Source organism: Lampetra planeri, chromosome 5, assembly GCF_965212315.1.
Source record: "Lampetra planeri chromosome 5, kcLamPlan1.2.h2, whole genome shotgun sequence".
NCBI classification, from domain to species: domain Eukaryota; kingdom Metazoa; phylum Chordata; class Hyperoartia; order Petromyzontiformes; family Petromyzontidae; genus Lampetra; species Lampetra planeri.
Window position 1 is genome coordinate 9,172,677 of NC_136111.1, and position 18,838 is coordinate 9,191,514.

At 46.1% G+C, this 18,838-nt stretch overlaps 1 protein-coding gene across 1 annotated transcript in view; it reads left to right on the forward strand.

Annotated features, from left to right (window-relative positions):
- The window catches only part of LOC144718569 (glutamate receptor 4-like), an 80,933-nt gene that overhangs the window by 53,091 nt on the left and 9,004 nt on the right, over positions 1-18,838 (forward strand). Inside the window, exon 17 of the mRNA XM_078593941.1 lies at positions 6,277-6,391. Within this exon, the coding sequence (XP_078450067.1) occupies positions 6,277-6,391 (115 nt within the window). The remainder of the gene's footprint in view (positions 1-6,276; positions 6,392-18,838) is intronic.

Sequence of the window (18,838 nt, forward strand, 5' to 3'; positions counted from 1 at the left end):
TCCTTCATTATTGCTGGAGAGCACCTGTCTGCAACTTCCCAGTAGCATCTTTCATAAGCTTCCTCCACAGAGACCGATCTTTACATAGCTGGTACCAGTCATGAGCAAGTCCAATTAGCTCCAGATCCTTTTGTACCACATAAGTCCGTCTCTCCTCTAGTCCGTGCTGCACCCGTTTAGCCCCCTCTATCTGGCCTAACAGAAGCTGATTAGGCGTGTGGTGGCTGGGCATGTGGGCCACCTGCTGGAGGTCACTGATGGGACTGTGTCCATATCTTTCAAGGATCTGGGAGCTCACACAAATGCAGTTTAGTTATATCCAGGAAGGATCACAGAGACGTCAGCCTGAATGTTTCAATCTGGCACAAATGCTCCTTCAAAGGGGTCTGTATTTCACAAGCATAAAGGGAGGGCACGACTGTGGTCGAGAAGACCCAAAACTTCGTATGGAGTGATAGTTCAGGTAGCTTCCACACAGCGTTACACAGCTGATGATAAGATCCCATTCAACTGATTTGGAGTGAAACCTCTGGTGCGAAACTGGAGCGAGTCCTAAGCATGCTGCCCAGGAGCAGAAACCTTTACACTCACTCCACAACTGCCCGATCACTCGTGGGGAGTTGAGACAGTGGAGTATTTGATGACATAAACTACCCAGGAAATTGTTTTGTTTTTGTAGGGCTAATGCTAAGGTCCCGTCTCTTAGTACCACGTTTCATCAGCAGTTGTCTCCAACTCCTCAGAGTGAGCAGCCATTACCAGATCAGCAGCATAGGTAATATGGTTAACCAATAGTTGGTCATCCCTTGACCACACCCGAGCATCAATCAGCCTCTCATTGAATCTGTACCAAATGGAAATTATTCCAATAGAGTTATGGAAAGCATTTTGCACTTTGTGGTCAAAAAAGATGTGAAATAGTGTAGGCTACCAGAAGACATCCCTGTTGCACCCCAAGGTGAACAGACATATACACAAGACAGGTGTGTTAGCTAACTACTAACTAATGCACGTTAACAAAACGCGCACCAAAACAATCGCAAAAAAAATAAACACGCATGCCCACCAAGAGTCCAATACATACATGTGCACCAACATAGACCAACAACACACTACTAAACATGCACATGTGCACACGCACGCAAAGATACAAACGAACACACATCCTTACACACGCACAAACACACGTACACGAACCCACACACTCGCTCCTCCGTGCCCATCCCGCCTCCGGCCGTGGGGTCTCCCCCACCTTGGACTTGAGTCAATTTAGACAGGTAGCGGGGGGGGCATCTTTAAAGGGGTGGCGTAGGAGTTTGCCAGCAAGTCCCGGTCTCGCCTAGACAAATAAATGACAGTACAGGAGAGTAAAACAAAAAAAGCATCAGTTTATTAATCGCATAATCAGTCTGTAAATAAGTATCCGATTCTCCGGATTGCAAAGACGTTCTGGAAAGTACAAACCAACCCAAAAGTTGTGCCCAGTGTTAACCAAGTTATACAGATCTGGTCTCTCACACACATGCACCTACTGGATTATAAGACATCTTCATAACTTATGCTCTAAAATACAGGGGGAGGAAGTGCCTCTTATAATCCAGAGAACAAATAGCATCAAGCCAACAACTAGCTTCGTCATATGTGGCTACGTGTTGCTCATGAGACTCGGTAAAGTTTGAGATTCCGGTCTTGAACATTAAAACAGGATTATGAGGCAAAACCTTGTTGATGAGTCTTAGTAAAGGTGGCACAACTTTAGGGCCACAGTTTCATAACATGAGGAAAACTCAGTGGCATAACTTATGAGGCACTACCCTTCTAATGAGCCGAAGTGAAACGGAAACTAATCCGTTTGTGGCACAAGTGGATAAATAAACCGCCACTGCGAAATGTTCATCCTGAGGAAAGCCTGAAGGACGATGATTCATTGCGGCTTTCAATCAAGAGATTGAGGCAAACTCCCTTTAACGATGAAAAACACAGGCACATTTTGCAGTTAAAAATGCTTTTCCTGTCACTGAGGGAAAAAGTATTTGCAAATGTTTACTCGCAGCTCCTTTTTTCAATGACTTAAAATGTTTTCTCAAAAGTTGTCGTTATATTGCACGCAAACTATCATAGTCATTACTGTCTTATTCTCATTGGTGATCTTCAATATCTGCATTGACCCATGCCTTTTATATTCTCAATGCATATTTTCTAACCCGAGTAGAGCACTGGTAGATTGCAGAAAACCGTCTAAACGCTTCATTTACATAATGTTGCGTAGATTCATATCCACAATTTATGTGAATTAAGATCTGATTTAAAAAAATGTTGTTTAATAGCTTTGAGGAGGCTTCTTCATGAGCCACTAGGCATGACCGGGCTATCTTTAGAGGCAAAGTCATACGCTACCCTTTTAAACATGGACCCTCGACGAATCCAGGCCCCCCAGACTGTCCCTTCTCAAGGTAAGACCCCCCCCCCCCCTCATCCCCCTTGCCACACCTGTCGACACTGTATCACACGTCCTATGCTTGTGGACTACCAACTGCAATGGGACTCTGCTAATAACCACCCTGATATGTAACGAACGTCGAAATGCCTTAATTTGCACGCTCATCAGAAGTGTGAATCTAATGGCCCTTGCTTGGGGTCGTTAATGCGAACCCTTATTTGGCCTGTGCCTCTGAGCACTGTGAAGTCTACCGTGAGGTGCTTATTCAAACAAGGAGTTCCAATGCAATCGTGGTAAATTTACAATCGAGGCAATCCATTGAGTGAGCATCTCGCCTCACGTACATCCACACGAACGCGCATCTTATAAATGTACACACCGTTTTGCTAAGAGCTAGCAAGGTAACCAGACGGCTTTACAGAGGAACAGCGAACAAAATGTATGGAAAACCAGGCAGTAAAAAAGAACAGGTCATGAGATAACTAACTGATCAGATAACTAATAACAGTCAAGCCAACTGTTCAGATAACATATAAGATACGTAGATAATGAGACAGATAATACATCATATATAGTGGCAAAGCAGGCAGTTAACCAGATATCTAACCATTGGACATGGGATAGCTATACTCGATATGTAGCCAACCACACAAATAATTCACAGATACCCATACAGCAACTAATCAGACAGCCAGATATCTAATCAATCAGATAACTAACCAGATATCCAGATTGCTTACCAGCGAGTTAAATCACTTTAAAACCAGTGGTACATTTAACCAACCAGACAACTTACCAGATATACGATTGAGCAGCCAATCACAGATGAAATAGCCATTTAAGTTTAACACGTAGGCTTTCGCGACCAATATCCAAAATACAGGTTTTTTTGGGTTAGATCGCATAAATATATAAATGTGTCGTTAAAGCTTCCACCACCCGACACAGCCAACTATTAAGGTTTTTCACGTAAACAGAACATGCCAATTCATTACTAGTACAGCACACCGGTGTGTCGGAGAGCAAAGCTACAACATTTACAATCTACGTCGTACTCAGATTGTCAGTAATTACAACTATCTTCATCAGGCGACAGCCAGATTTGTGGAGAAATCCTCCTATTTCGTTCCTCCACATATCTGGCTGTCGCCTGATGAAGCTAGTTGTAATTACTGGTGAAACGTCGTACTCAGATTGTTAATGTTGTGGCTTTGCTCTCCAACATACCAGTGTGCTGTACTAGTGACGAATTGGCATGTTCTGTTTACGTGACAGACCTTACTAAATAGCTGTTGGGTGGTGGCAGGTTTAACAACACATTTAATATTTACGCGATCTAACCCAAAAAAAAATCTATATTATGAAATAACCATTGTCAAATAGATGTCTACAGAGATAAACCATGACAACACGTAGAAATATATGCATCCTTCTAACACGCTAACCCTCCAGATAACAATGACATATCTTGTCAACCATCCACGCATGAAGCCAGATAACTAAATACCATCACCACCTAGGGAAGCATCCTGTGAGCACGGGAGTGTGGGTGAGAGTGAAAAGATGTGAGAGAGGGTGTGAGAGTGAATGTAAGAGAGAATATTGAGAATATGACAGTGAAATCAAAAGAATGTGTATGTAATCATGTGTGTGAGTGTGAAAGTGTGATTTAGTGCAGTGTGACCGTGGGGATGAAAATGTTCGATTCCCGCTAACAAAGAATAATGATGGCAAATGTATGAACCAGTCCAGCTTCTGAACCTTCTGGAGGTCGACTCAGCCCCAGATGAGTACCTGATGCAGTGTGTAAATATCAGCACTGGGGAGACAAAAGTGGCCGGGCATGGTGTGGGCCACCCGCCTCCTCGTGGGCCGTGCCGGCCTTCATGGGTGCTCGCTAATAGCACTTGCCCCCAAATTCGTGAAAGCTATTCGGGGGATCTTTGTGTTTGTGTGAACTAATGCGAGTGAGCGTGGCAGTGAGCGTGCATCACTCTGAAATCAGGGAGAACGTGAGTGAATGCCTTCCCACCGGGAAGTGTGCAGGGCACATCCAGTCACTTACAACCCACACACTGACTTGTCCACCGTAACGCGTCAATTTGACAAATACGGAATTACGATCGGTGATCGATTCAGCCAATCTCCATCATCTTTCCTTTTCGGGTCGTTAAAGTTAATACAAATTTGTGGGAAGTCAAACAGTCGTCATTCTGAGGACGCACAGCTTCCCCCTGCTGTGGAAGTGTGTGGAATTTAGCACCGCTGGCCCAAGGCCGATTCAGATGTCGCTTGTCAAGCTGTGGGGGCCGGGAATCAAACTCCGATCACTGCATTCATCATCAGTGCAATTCGTGAACCACTGCAGCACTTATCCATCCCCTATTCCAATAGAGATTTAAATTGTTTTAACACAACCGATTTGATGCATGTCTCATGAGCATAAGATGAAATTGATATTCATCTGTGTTAACTGGCGCGTTGTTCCACCCCGATCCATAACCAAAATCATCATCGTAGCCGCTATCATTGTGCCACTGCGGTGCTGTGAATGATGCTGGTGTTGTGATGAGGAGCCGAGTGATGTTGCTGTGAGTGATGCTGGTGTGGTGATGGGGTGCGGAGTGATGTTACTGTGAGTGATGCTGATGTGGTGATGGGGAGCGGAGTGATGTTACTGTGAGTGATGCTGGTGTAGTGATGGGGAACAGAGTGATGTTGCTGTGAGTGATGCTGGTGTGGTGATGGGGAGCCGAGTGATGTTACTGTGAGTGATGCTGGTGTGGTGATGGGGAGCGGAGTGATGTTGCTGTGAGTGATGCTGGTGTGGTGATGGGGAGCGGAGTGATGTTGCTGTGAGTGATGCTGGTGTGGTGATGGGGAGCGGAGTGATGTTGCTGTGAGTGATGCTGGTGTGGTGATGGGGAGCGGAGTGATGTTGCTGTGAGTGATGCTGGTGTGGTGATGGGGAGCGGAGTGATGTTACTGTGAGTGATGCTGGTGTGGTGATGGGGAGCGGAGTGATGTTGCTGTGAGTGATGCTGGTGTGGTGATGGGGAGCCGAGTGATGTTGCTGTGAGTGATGCTGGTGTGGTGATGGAGAGCGGAGTGATGTTACTGTGAGTGATGCTGGTGTGGTGATGGGGAGCGGAGTGATGTTGCTGTGAGTGATGCTGGTGTGGTGATGGGGAGCGGAGTGATGTTACTGTGAGTGATGCTGGTGTGGTGATGGGGAGCGGAGTGATGTTGCTGTGAGTGATGCTGGTGTGGTGATGGGGAGCGGAGTGATGTTGCTGTGAGTGATGCTGGTGTGGTGATGGGGAGCGGAGTGATGTTACTGTGAGTGATGCTGGTGTGGTGATGGGGAGCGGAGTGATGTTGCTGTGAGTGATGCTGGTGTGGTGATGAGGAGCCGAGTGATGTTGCTGTGAGTGATGCTGGTGTGGTGATGGGGAGCGGAGTGATGTTGCTGTGAGTGATGCTGGTGTGGTGATGGGGAGCGGAGTGATGTTACTGTGAGTGATGCTGGTGTGGTGATGGGGAGCGGAGTGATGTTGCTGTGAGTGATGCTGGTGTGGTGATGGGGAGCCGAGTGATGTTGCTGTGAGTGATGCTGGTGTGGTGATGGGGAGCGGAGTGATGTTACTGTGAGTGATGCTGGTGTGGTGATGGGGAGCGGAGTGATGTTGCTGTGAGTGATGCTGGTGTGGTGATGGGGAGCCGAGTGACGCCAGTGTGCGGTGATGTCGTCGGCGGTGCTGTGGCGATGGCGAGCCAAATTGCGTTAACCGCGTGTGTGTTGCTGTTGTTGTGCCGCGCCTGCCCTCGCTGTGAAGAAACTCCGTAAACCTGGCCGTTCTTAAGCTCAACGAGCAGGGGCTGTTAGACAAGCTCAAAAATAAGTGGTGGTATGACAAGGGGGAGTGCGGCAGCAACACGGGAGACTCAAAGGTAGTGGCGCCACTACCACTTTCCCTACCCCGAACCATCAACCCTCCCCCATCTTACCCCTAAACCCTAATCAATTACCCCCAGTCCTAACCCCTAACCCTATTTGGCTCCAGCGCATAACCCGTGCAGACACCCACTCTCTCTGTCAGTCTTGGGAAGCTATTTCTGTCTCTCTGTCTTGTGTAGCCACTGATGTTTACATCTGTCTGTCTCTCTCGTTGTCTTCTCTCGGTGTCTGTCTCACATTCTGACTCTCTCTCCAAGTCAGCCTGGCTGTGTTTTTTAGTTTCTGTCTTCGAATATTTGCTGATCTCAGTCCCAAGGTTGGATTGTCTCTCTGTCTGTCTCGCTTTCTGTCTGTCTTTCTCACCTTCTATCTCAATGTCTGTATGTCAGTTATTGTCCACAAATCAGTCCCGTTTGTCTCAAACGCTATCTCTCTGTCCTGTCTACTGCTGGCTTTATCTCCACAGGTGTCTCTCTGCCGTTGACTCTTTGCGTTTCTATCCAAGTCTTTTTTCATGCATCTATCTGTCTCAGAGTGTCGTTGTCTATGTGCCTATCTCTCTCTCGGACTCCGTCAATTTGTTTAGCGCAGTGCTGGATAATTATTTAGTCCATGTATGTTTCACTTGCTCACCACCATCATCACGAATGTCACATTCGTCTGTGGCCCCTGATGGTGCGTGATCCAGACTTGAGTGGGAGCCAATAGTGTGTAGCTGCTCATTGAATTGACAGTGAAACTCACAGCCACTGCGTGAAAAAAACTCGGCAGACATCCAAACGGACTCATGTACACGTTCAGTCACAGAGAGACAGGCTGATAGGTGGACAAGTTGACGAGAGTCAGGTACGCTGACGTACAGACAAAGTGATAAGTGGTGGGACCCACTGATTAACATACAGGCAGGCAGACAGGCAGACAGCCGACCAGATTGACAACTTGACAGACAGAGAGACAGAGAAACAGACAGGCAGACATATTGATAGACAGATACACAAGTAGATTGACAAACAGAAATACGGAGAGACAGAGAGAGCTAAAACAGACAAAGAGGCTGACAAAGAGAATTCTGCACGGGTTCCGCGCTGAGCCCTGTGGCTTCATGCGCCGGGTCACTGCGACCTGGCTTGATGTCCCTCGCGAGAATCGCACACCCAGAGAAGTTACCTAGACAGACAGGGCGAGAGAGTGAAGCGAGTGAAGCGAGTGTGCCCGAGTGTGTTAGTACGTGTGCTGGAGTAGCCGTGCGAGTCTGTGTGCCCCCCCCCCATGTCAGTGCGTATCCGTGTTGTGTGCGAGTGTGCCCGTCTCCGTGAGTGTCCGTCCATCCGCGTGACCGTCCCGTGTGAGTGAGTGGCGTCTGTCTGCCTGTCTGTCCACGTGCGTCTGTGTCCATGTCTGTATGCGTGTATGTCCGTCTGTCCCCGTATGTGTCTGTCAGGGTATGTCTGTCCACGTGAGGGCATGTCTGTCTGTCAGTTTCGTCCGTGTGTCCCAGGTTGGGTCATAGATGACAGATGTTTTAAAAATCGTTTTGTCTCCCCAGTCCCCAGTTCCCCCAACAGTAATCGGCACGACTCTTAAAACCTAATGTATAATGTCACCGCTGATCATAAATTACCATCATCATCATCACTGTTATCAATTTTGACTAACGTTAGGCAACAAATCAGAGAAACGCATTTCTAACAATTCCAAAACACACTTGGTTCAGCCATGTTCGTTTCACAACAACAACAATTTCGACATCTTGAAGGGCGCTTGACGCTGTGCATTTTCATATGTATACGCGATTCTCTTCTAATCCGCTACATTGTGGACGAGAGGAGTTTTGACTTAAGGCAAGTGATAAGATTATATTACTCGGTTTACAACTTGACCCTCTTGCGCGTCTCTCCGCTGCCGATTACTGAAAGCGATACTGCGAACGCAAATAAAGGTAACAAACGGAAGACCGTGGAAAATCAAACATTTACAATTTGTTTGAGGAGGGAAATTTGTTTTTGCAATGTTGCATTTTTTTCCCCTTGAAAAAAAATTGCATTGAAATTTTATTTAAGGCGGCGTGGATATCGCTTTCGTATAAAGTCGTTTTTGAGAAATCATAACATAATATAACCAAGAAATGTGATATTATTTATGAAATTTCTCTGTGTGTGTATTTGTGTGTGCGCGTGTGCGTGTCTATGTGCGTGTGTGTGTACACGTGTGTGCGTGCCTTGTCTCCTCACCCCTATGCAAACGCTGAACACGGAATAATGACGTCACATTGGGTGTTAAGGGTGGCACGTCATCATCACCAACATCAATATCACCACCATCGTCATCACCATTGCAAAATATCACCATCGTCATCGTCACTACATACATTGATAATTTTTTCTTGTTTGATTTCTTTTATATATTACAAAAATATTGACAATTTGTATAACAATGTTTGCAAATTACTCTTAGCACCATCATTCTATAACTACTATGACTCCACATTTCTCACAATCGCTAAATATGGGTTGCTATCAATGCAATGACTACTGTACAATTAATATGCATGTCAATGTTATTTTAATTATTACTAAGATATATCCCAAATCACCACGGACCATTGCTAATTTATTAACTTAAAATTCCTCTCATATAAATTCTCTACCACTATTAATTCACCATCATCACCACCGTGATGACCGTCAACACCACCACCTGCATCTCCACCACTATCACCACCGTTATCATCACCACCACCACCACCTCGTTCACACGCGTGCTGCTTCCGCCAATTGTGGTACCGTCTCCGCCACCCCCCCTACCCCCACCCCCCGGGCCACGGCAACCACTAAACCTCTTGTCTCCATGTACCCATCGTTTCGTGTCTCCGTGGCCACGTGTCCATGTTTCCCATGTGTTTGGTGTGTGTCCATGATGTCTTTCCCAATGTGCTCCCCCCGATCCTTTATTTCTCCATGGGTCCTACATTCCTGGTGCAATCATTTTAATTTACAAAAAGTGTATTGTCTTCTGTTTGTCTTGCGTGTGCTCCTGTGTGTGTGTCCCACCTATCCCCTTCTGTGCTTGCGTCTCGTGTGAGCCCCATGTCTCCCACGTGTATTCCACATTTCGTATGCTTCTGTGCATCTCCAATGTGTCCCATATATATATCGGTATCCTATGTCTGCGCCATGAAATCTTTGTGTCTTGTTGTCCATTTGCTCATGTGTCATTTTGTCCTGTTATCCCTGTGTCTGGTAGTGTTATTGTCTATATATTTTTTTCTCTGGTTGTGCTTTCATGTCGTCTTGCTTTTGTTTGGTTGTCCTTTTGTCCATATGTCATTCTATCTGGTTTTTCATTTGTCCGCTTGACCCTTTGTCTGGTCATCTGATCGTTCGGGTGTCCTTTTGTCCTGTCCGATTGTTCATTTGTCCATTCGTCCCTTTATCCATTCGTCCTTTGGTTGTCCGGTTGTCCGGGTGGCGGAATGGGTGGGTGGGTGGCGGGCGGCCCTGGGGCGAGGGCAGCCCGCAGGTGAACCTGGCCGTGCTAAAGCTCAGCGAGCAGGGCATTCTAGACAAACTCAAAAATAAGTGGTGGTACGACAAGGGGGAGTGTGGCAGCAAGGAGTCGGGCAGCAAGGTCAGTGCGTGCCCCCCTGCGCGTGCTCCTCTGTGCCCCCCGCGTGCCCCCCCCCCCCCACACGCGCACATGCCCAACCACCGACTGGGGTTGCCAACTTTCCCATTTTCAAGGAACGGACAGAGGGGCGTGTTCATGGTTCATTGGTTTGGAGAGAGTAGGGGACAGGAGCAGTTGGAGGAGGGGGCGGCGACCTCTTGATGGAATGTTGGTCTACGATTTGTAGATAACTCATTATGCACCGTTGTATAGGATCATGGGTAGAACTTCATTTTTGGTGCTTAATTTTGATGACCCGGCACAACCACATCCAGGAAACCTCTTGCTGTGGCTCTGGATGTGGCTACTCATAACAACACATTCAGTAAAAAAATAAACCCTGATCATGACTAAAACATCAATAAATGACCAAACATTGGACAGACAAAGTTTCCATTTCTCACCTCAAAAACATTTGAGGTGAGAAATGGAAATGGCCTTCAGGACCAATGTTTAACGGGATTGTTGTATTACCATAGTCAGGCTCTCGACCCAGTGGGTTCCACCAAGCGCGCTCCATGCCATATTGGGGTGGAGGTGAGCTTGTCTTGCACGGCGCACGCCTCCCACGGGCAGACGGACTTCACGTCCGTCGGGTTGGAGGCATGGAACGGCAAGGTCGAGGGGGATAAAAAAATAACTGGACAGTCCGGTCGAAAAGCAGACGGTTGGCAACCCCAGCAGCAGTGCACCCCTATTGTATAGCGACTGCACGTTATTCATATACCGACACAAGACCACGGGCCCAATTCATGCGTTGGCAGAAAAGCAGTTTCCGCCAACATTCAATGAGATGGTGGAGAAATGACGCATTCGCTCACCATTATTTTGTTGGGGTCCCCCCACCCGCTGCTAGAAAATTGGTGAAAAATGCCTTTCAGCCAAGATGTGACTTGGGTCCATAGTGTAGTAGAGTGTGTGTATGTATGTTTGTACACTGTGTGTGCACACTAGTGTTTCTGAAAGGTAGTTTTTTGTCTACACGTATTTGTGCGTGTGTTCGTATTGCTTGTCTATGTGTACTTGTACACTTCGTATCTCTGTGTGTGTACACTATTATATTTTTCCCGAGAAAAACATCTCCTTGGGAAAGCGAGACAAGATAACACAGTATATGTGTGTTAGGAAACTAATTTCTTTAGAGCTGCTTTTTGTGTTTAGTTTGTTGTCCTTCCCTCGCACCTCCGATTAGCACGGTTGGCTACGTACGGTGTGAAAGAAGTTCAACATACAGTACATGCATCGATTGGTACATGAACATAGATTGGGACTCTCCTAGGTTAACTTGGAATGTCACCTGCCGATGCACATGGGTACCGAGACCGATAAAGGTGGCTGGGCGTGGTGCTAGCCGGGGCGTGTCGAACAGATATGCCCCGTCGTCCATAATAGGTGCTCGCAAACAGCCCTTGACCCGACTCGTTAAGTTAATTTGGTTATATTTGCGTTGTATACATTCATCTGCATACAATATATGGGCTTAACTTAAGAAATCTTCCAATTGATGAAAACAATTAGGTAAGCGACTGTCTTAAGAGATTATACGAAATGGTTAGTATCAAGAGAAATATTTGTATTTAATGTAATGTACATCCAGTTTGAATAGTGTTTACAGTAACCTTATATACGATACACTGTAATGTATGTGTACATACTGTATGTCATATGTACTCTAAGATCATTTGTAAATATTAGACCAGTTTATAGTGACCAAAAAGTAGAATTCAATGAAAATGTGGAATCATAATTTATTCTTTTTTTTAACATACAGTAATTTTCATGTCACCAAGTCTCAAGACTCGTTATTACGAGGTCCTGCTATATTAGGATTGTTGAGCCAATGCAGTTTAAGTTTCCCATTATATTGGTGGGTGTCGTGTCTTTTGCTCTTGTTTTTAAATGAACTTCACGCATTTGGCCTAGTAATTATACATCGTCACGGAAGATATTTGGATTTTCCTTGAACGTTTAGTTATTTGTGAGCCATAACTCGGTCATAACTACCTAAGACATGGGGCCACACGATTTGCCCATGGGATGGCAGTGCTGAGGGTTATCCCCTTCTTATGTGTGACGGATTTTCTCCGGATTCTCTGGTTTCTTCCATCATGGATCCAAACATTAATTAACCGTAATTAACCAAACATCCCAATGCAGCACAACCCTCTTGAAAAAGTCTTGAGATTCAATAATAATTAATAACACTTGCATTATTATAATTGCAATTAAAGTCAGAATAATGTTACTAAATAAATTGCAAAGTCTGATGCGTATATTTTATGTTTACACGTGTATTATGCAGATGTTTATTTGTATGCAAAGTATTGTACATGCAATATAGATGTTCTTTATATATGTGTGTATGTATGAGTGTGCGCGTTACACATGCATACGTGCACGTACGTGTGCACGCCTGCGTGTACAATCCCCGTGCTCGCACGCGTGCAAGAGACACATACGTGCGTGCGTGCCCGTACATACATGTACACGCGTGCGCAACGTTCCCGTGTGTGCGCGCGCGTGTACGTGTGCATATGTGCACACGAGGCACCAATGTGTGTGTATGCATGTTCCTGTGTCAGGTTAGTGCTCATTTACGTGTTTAATATATATGCGGCTGTGTGTGTGTGTGTCCATGTCTCAATGTGCTTTACGTGTGCGCGCGTCTACGTGTGCACGAGAATCTATGTGTATGCGTGCGTTGTGTGTGCGCACGTATGTTTGTGTGTGTGTGCGTGCGTGCGTGTATTAGTGTTCTATGTGGATGTATGTGTTTACGTCTTCGTGTACACACGGTGCGTGGGTGGGTGCACCTGGGAATATGTGTGCGCGTGTGAAGGAGCGAGCGACACACGCACTCTCGCAATCACTTGCGCACTCACCTGTCCACGCCACCTGCCGTGCGTCTTCACTGTGCTGGTCCGTCATTGGGAGAACGAGGCGTGGGTCTTTAACATCACCTTTACACTGGCGCGTGGGTCCAGCATTTGTACCTAAAATCAGTGAATGCATCAAATAAATGTAAATGTCAAAAATTACCATTACCAACAAGTGACGCCACCATGACCATCACCGGCAACATCAACACCTTGCTGTAAGCACCGAGGACGATGGTGATGATGTTGGTGGTGATGTGATGATGATGGTGATGATGATGCTATGTAAACCGTGCTTGATCCATGACCCAGTGAAATGTGAGGTTCTGTGCAGGTCATCACTGCAGACAACAACATCAAACAATTCATTTAGGACAACGGTTGTGATCTCGTATCATTGGCGACAGAAAGATCCGAGGCTCTATTATTCAAGAGATGGGGCCCGTCAAAGAACATTAAATTGTCTGCTGTGATGGGGTCACATTGCAGTGGTCTTGATGTCACCTCTGTGTGAAATGTGAAATGATAAATCCTGAGTGCACAGTGGCTCGTTATACCCACCCCGCACAGTGTAGTGAAACGGTCCAAATGAGGCTGGGTTGTTGGCCATTCCCATCAATGTTACCATTACCATATCGTTAACACCACCACCAGCCACCAACTATTGCTGCAATTACCATCATCATTGTCATAACCCCTACAATTACGCCCATCACTAACATCGCCACCATACTCGCCATGACTTATTTATTTACCATCACAAGCACTGCTGCCTTCACTACATTTGGCAACATCGTTACCACTATCGTCAACATTTCCACCGAGACTTGCAACGTTACCATTGGTGACCATTATCACCTCCAGCATTATCACACATTCCCCAATGTTACATAACCAGCAATATCATCATTACTACCACCACCATAAAAATCGTCACCATTACCACCTCAATCATTACCATCAACACCACCACTACTGCTGTCACCATCACCGTAATCTTCACCGCCATCACCACCACCACAGTACCCACCTGATATATTTGGTACAGCCCAAGCTGCACCAATGAAAAGAACGAGGATTACCCAATAAGGATTGGCGATAGTGGGGAGGGGGGGCAGTGAGGAGTGGTGATGGGAAAGGTGACCTCAGCACCAGACCTAAAGTAACAGCGACCGTTTCAGTTACATATTTGGGAATACAGTGCTGTCTGCTGCAACTTGCGTTACTGACAATACACGCATTTGTCATTGGCGGTAGAGCGGTCAGCACTGTAGACAAGCGGGATTTGAACCCAGCAAACTGAACTGAGGGGCGTTGAGTAGAGCCAGGGACCCACGCCAAAGTTCTGTACGCTCGTTTGAGAAAACGAGATAAGATATTTTGAGAGGTTAATTTCGTAACTTGCCATCTCACAATAACTATTCAACGTGTATTGTACAATTATACTTTAAATTGTGTAATAATGCGGATTGACGGTGACATTGTAAAAAGATACAATTTATATCGATACAAGTACGAAATTGACTTCTCATTCAAGTGTTGGGAGAAACTGCTTTTCTACCGATGTTTGGTGGAAAAGCAAGAGCCAAATCGGTAGAAACTGCCTTTCCACCAACAAAATATTTTAACGTTGTTTTAAATGTCAGTAACTGAAATGTTAACGATCACTGCTACCTCTTGGTATAATGAGGTCGATATATTTTTTCAAAATTTTGACAATACATTACTTTAAAAAACACATTAAGCCAAACATATCACCATTTGGTAAAATCAATTTGTGATATCACCATTATAGGATCGTACCATTCTGACATGGAGGGGGCGGATGTTGCTGCGTATTGGATGGAACCCACTGCTTTCCCCCGTCATAGTGTCGCTGTTTGCATGACCTGTCTTCCCTACACTGGATAATTTGATCACCTGTCCCTCCCCCACTCTGCAGCTTCCCATGATCTTAATGTAGTACAGTCTCTCATATCCCACTCCCCTCCGTGCATGAGTGGTACGGTCCGTTCAACGTGTGGTGACCTCTCACCTCGGTAGCAGATGATCTCATACCGCGACTGCCACGCCTTCCTGGGGTCACAAGGTCATAAGGTCATGGCCAAACACCTGTTAACCACGACGCCATTGAGAAAGGCAACATTTTACCCAGCTGCCTGACGACTTAAAAGGTTACACCTTGTTAAGAGGACTGTTAATTGCCAAAGAAGGTTTGGTAGTCGCAGGTTTCTTTTTTATTCATTTAAAACGGATTACCTGTTATGATGTTCCATTGGCAAAACCTCTTCAAGTTCAACACCTGTTATCACAATGCCGGTCATAAGTAAAACAGACTATTTATTACAGAACCTAATATCAAAATAACAAAATGGCCAAACAGGTGCTTTTTGAAGCATGGTTTTAAGAAATTTTAGCAGTCATTCTATCCACATTGGCCCCCACCAAAGAAATGTGGAATTTTTACCTCTGGCTCAGGGCTGTCAACAGTTATCACTTTGCAATGTTAATTTTAAGCATAGAAGCACTGTGACTTTTAACATTTGGTTTGTCTAACTGCTGGTAATCCAATTACCGGGTGATTTTGTGAACAACTTTAAACTTAAATTAAGTTTACACGATCACGGTGAACGAGTGCAACCAGGAACTGAAACCGAATCTGGAGATGCTGATCCAGACTTCCATCCTTTGACCCCTGACCGCATTGTCTCCTATGGGTGTTGGACGCTGGAGGTTTAGCTTCGCCGTGAGTATGGGGACGCACAGAGGGATCTGGTCCAGCCTCAGTCGAGTCCCCCCTAGAATCCCAGTGGGAGTGAGTAGGACTCCAAAAGTGGGCCCCTGTGAGGGGGGTTATGGACCCCTGAAGGATGCTCCCTTGCCAGATTCCCCCGGGTCACCCTGGCTCAGTCAGCACAGCCTCCGCTCCACTCAGTCAATTAAAGAAGAAGAATGCACTGTCGACAAATGCATCGCAGATCTCCTCTTGTCTCATCAACACATTGGCTTGGGTTGCTGACCTCTAGGTGGCCAATGTGGTGCTGTGAGCAGGGCACTTGACTCACAAGCACAAGTTTGTGAGTTTAACTTCAGGTTCATGGTCGGATGAGCCCGTCTTCATCAACTCTGCAGGGCTGATAAAATAGCTACCACTTTGTGGGAAACATTGGTTCTCCTATGGAGAGATTGGCCATTTCATTTAAATGTGGTACTTCCACTGACACTTCGGAATTGCCATAGGAGATGGGCACTGCTGAAACATTTGACTCTATTTGTAGCGTTATTTAATGCTTGTAAACCACCCAATGATGTTCCAATTGTGCTATAGTTATAATATAATGAGGCAAGAAAATGTCCATTCAGAACTCTTCAGCGAGCAGTGGATCACCCTGCGTCAGAAAATTGCCCCATAAGATAATGTCACAGGAACTACTTCGGAAGTCACTGCAGTGATTTTATCCACACTGGGGGCATACTTTTTACACGCCCTGCAAAGAGAATGAATTGCATATCAATGCAATTTGAGTTTCTCCTTACCAACGCTAGAATAAGGAAAATAAAGTTACAGTATTTTTTTACACAATCTTTGGTCACTGGGCCGAGTGCCATCTTGCTATACTTGGAGACCCAGTTAAATCGCGGGCAGCAGAAATCCTGATTCAACTCAGAATCTCTGTTGTGGCTCAGTGTCTCTGACCCCTGAGCCACCGTTGAGATTTTGAGTTGAATCAAGCTTTCACCAGGCCACCTCTCACTTTGACACTTGACCGGGTTTTGGACGTTTGGCTACTTCAACATTGTCAACGTAGTTTAGCGTTGCCGGAGGAAACCAGAGTTCCCAGAGAAAAGCCACGCACGTAAAAGGGAGGACACTCCATTGTACGGACAACATGTGAGGAGCTCACTCGCTGTACTATCTATCCTCTTATCACAGTTAACTTCTGGGTGGGTCAGACGCCGACCATCTTCCACTGCCTCCTACCCACCTGCTTGCTGTACTGAATTCTGTCAGAATTAGCCTTATATTGAGTGAGGAATCTTATTTCTGTACTATCCACCACAGAAAACAAGACAACCTCCAAAGGGGATATTTGTAACAATTAGCAAGACCGAAGAGGGCACGTTTTAAAGTTTTAAATTCTCAGGATGAAATCAGAAACGAAGACACGGCCTGGATGAGATGCAATGGCTTCGAATCAGACAGAATCCGGTGGCTTCTGTTTAACCCCTCATTACAGGCGACAAAAATGCTGCGATCCTATCCCAGGCCGTGAATTACGCCACCACCATCATTACCTGCAAATAAAAAAAACTACAGCTCAGGACAACAACAGCAACAATCCCAAATACAGCACGTATTGATATTGACGCCTGGATGAGTCGCGGTGCCTTGAGACTGAGCCAAGGGAGACCTGGGACACGTCTGGAAAGTGGAGACCCAGACCGCCACCCCCCTCCTCTCCCATAACTCGAGAGAGGTAGACCTGCTATGGGGTTCGCTGGAGGATAAATGGTTCGGCGGTTTGAAAATCATCGTTTAAACAGCGCCGCTGCCTCTTGAGGGGATGGCGACAGCCAAAGGTTCCTGTGACAACGTTCGCAAAAGTGGTCGTGTGCCCAAATTCGACTCGGGTTATGAAGGAAACGTACATAGTGCTGCTTGGCCGCTTGGTGCTTTGGGCCTGGGTTCAACAACAACACATGTTCATATTTAAACAGCCTTTAAAACAAATCTATCCACTGCTTGAGGAGGACCTCCACAAGCCGTGCGAGTTACGGGTTATGTGACGATTCAGGATTATATTACACTGGTGTTATTGATGCAAGAAAGCCTCACCGAGTCGCAAGAATATTTTTTTCAGCGTTCAGCGAGGCCCTTACTTGAGATGCTGAGTCAATGTCTTAATCGCCGAGTGTGTTTACACATGGAGGGAATGAAACCAGAGTGCCCGGAGGAACCCCTTGCGTGTGGAAAAGGGGCGACACTCATCGTGCTGCGTCCTGCCGTGTTCCTCGCCAACCTCAAAACCCCGGGGGGTTGGGGCGCATCTCGCGCAGTTCGTCGTCTCCGTAATGACCACCGTTAAATAACCTTCTTCCCGTGACCGACCAATCCCACATCCAAGCTCACTGAGATTACAGCCTCAAATAAGCACCAGCAACCTCCGGCGGCATCGTAGTTTGCAATGTTGTCGATTCCCTCACGGGCCTAAGTAGGGCTTGGGGGGCACACTGCGTATAGACGTTTTTAATTGGCTTCAGCATGTGGTTCTCTGCCTTGGGATACGCTTGCTTGGGAATATCTCAAGGGACATCAATACACAGTGAAGGGTGGATGAAAAATGTGAAACCTCATGACAAATTGGACCGTAAGCAGCCCTTTTTAAAAAATATATATTTAACGAGGGAGACGTGTCGAGTTCAGCAAAGAGATCGTAGTCACCATCAGTCTGATATTTCCCCATCGTAGCCATGGGGTTGAGTTTGCAGAGAGCGCATTGAGACGAGGTGGTGGTGAGACTGGCACAGAGTGGATAGTGTATACGGCTCAATGGGTCAGATGATACATTGTTATATATGCAGTACTGTACATAACTGTGCAGTGCGCTAACCACTACGCCACCGCTCCATGCCCTCGGTGCGGGCCAAAAATGGCGAGTGATATCCAAACCAGTCCTGGGCATCTCCTTCACCGACCCGCACGAACCAGTGCTGTTAAGTAGAATCTAACAACCCCAATGAACAACAACATGGGGAGGCCTTCATCCAGCAGTGGATTGACAAAGGGTCGATTATCACGTATTAATAGTACGTAAGTGTCCAGGTGCTGTGACCACTGGTGAAGACATTTAAGACTACTGACTACAATCTCCTTGCTGCAGTCACAGCATGTCGGAC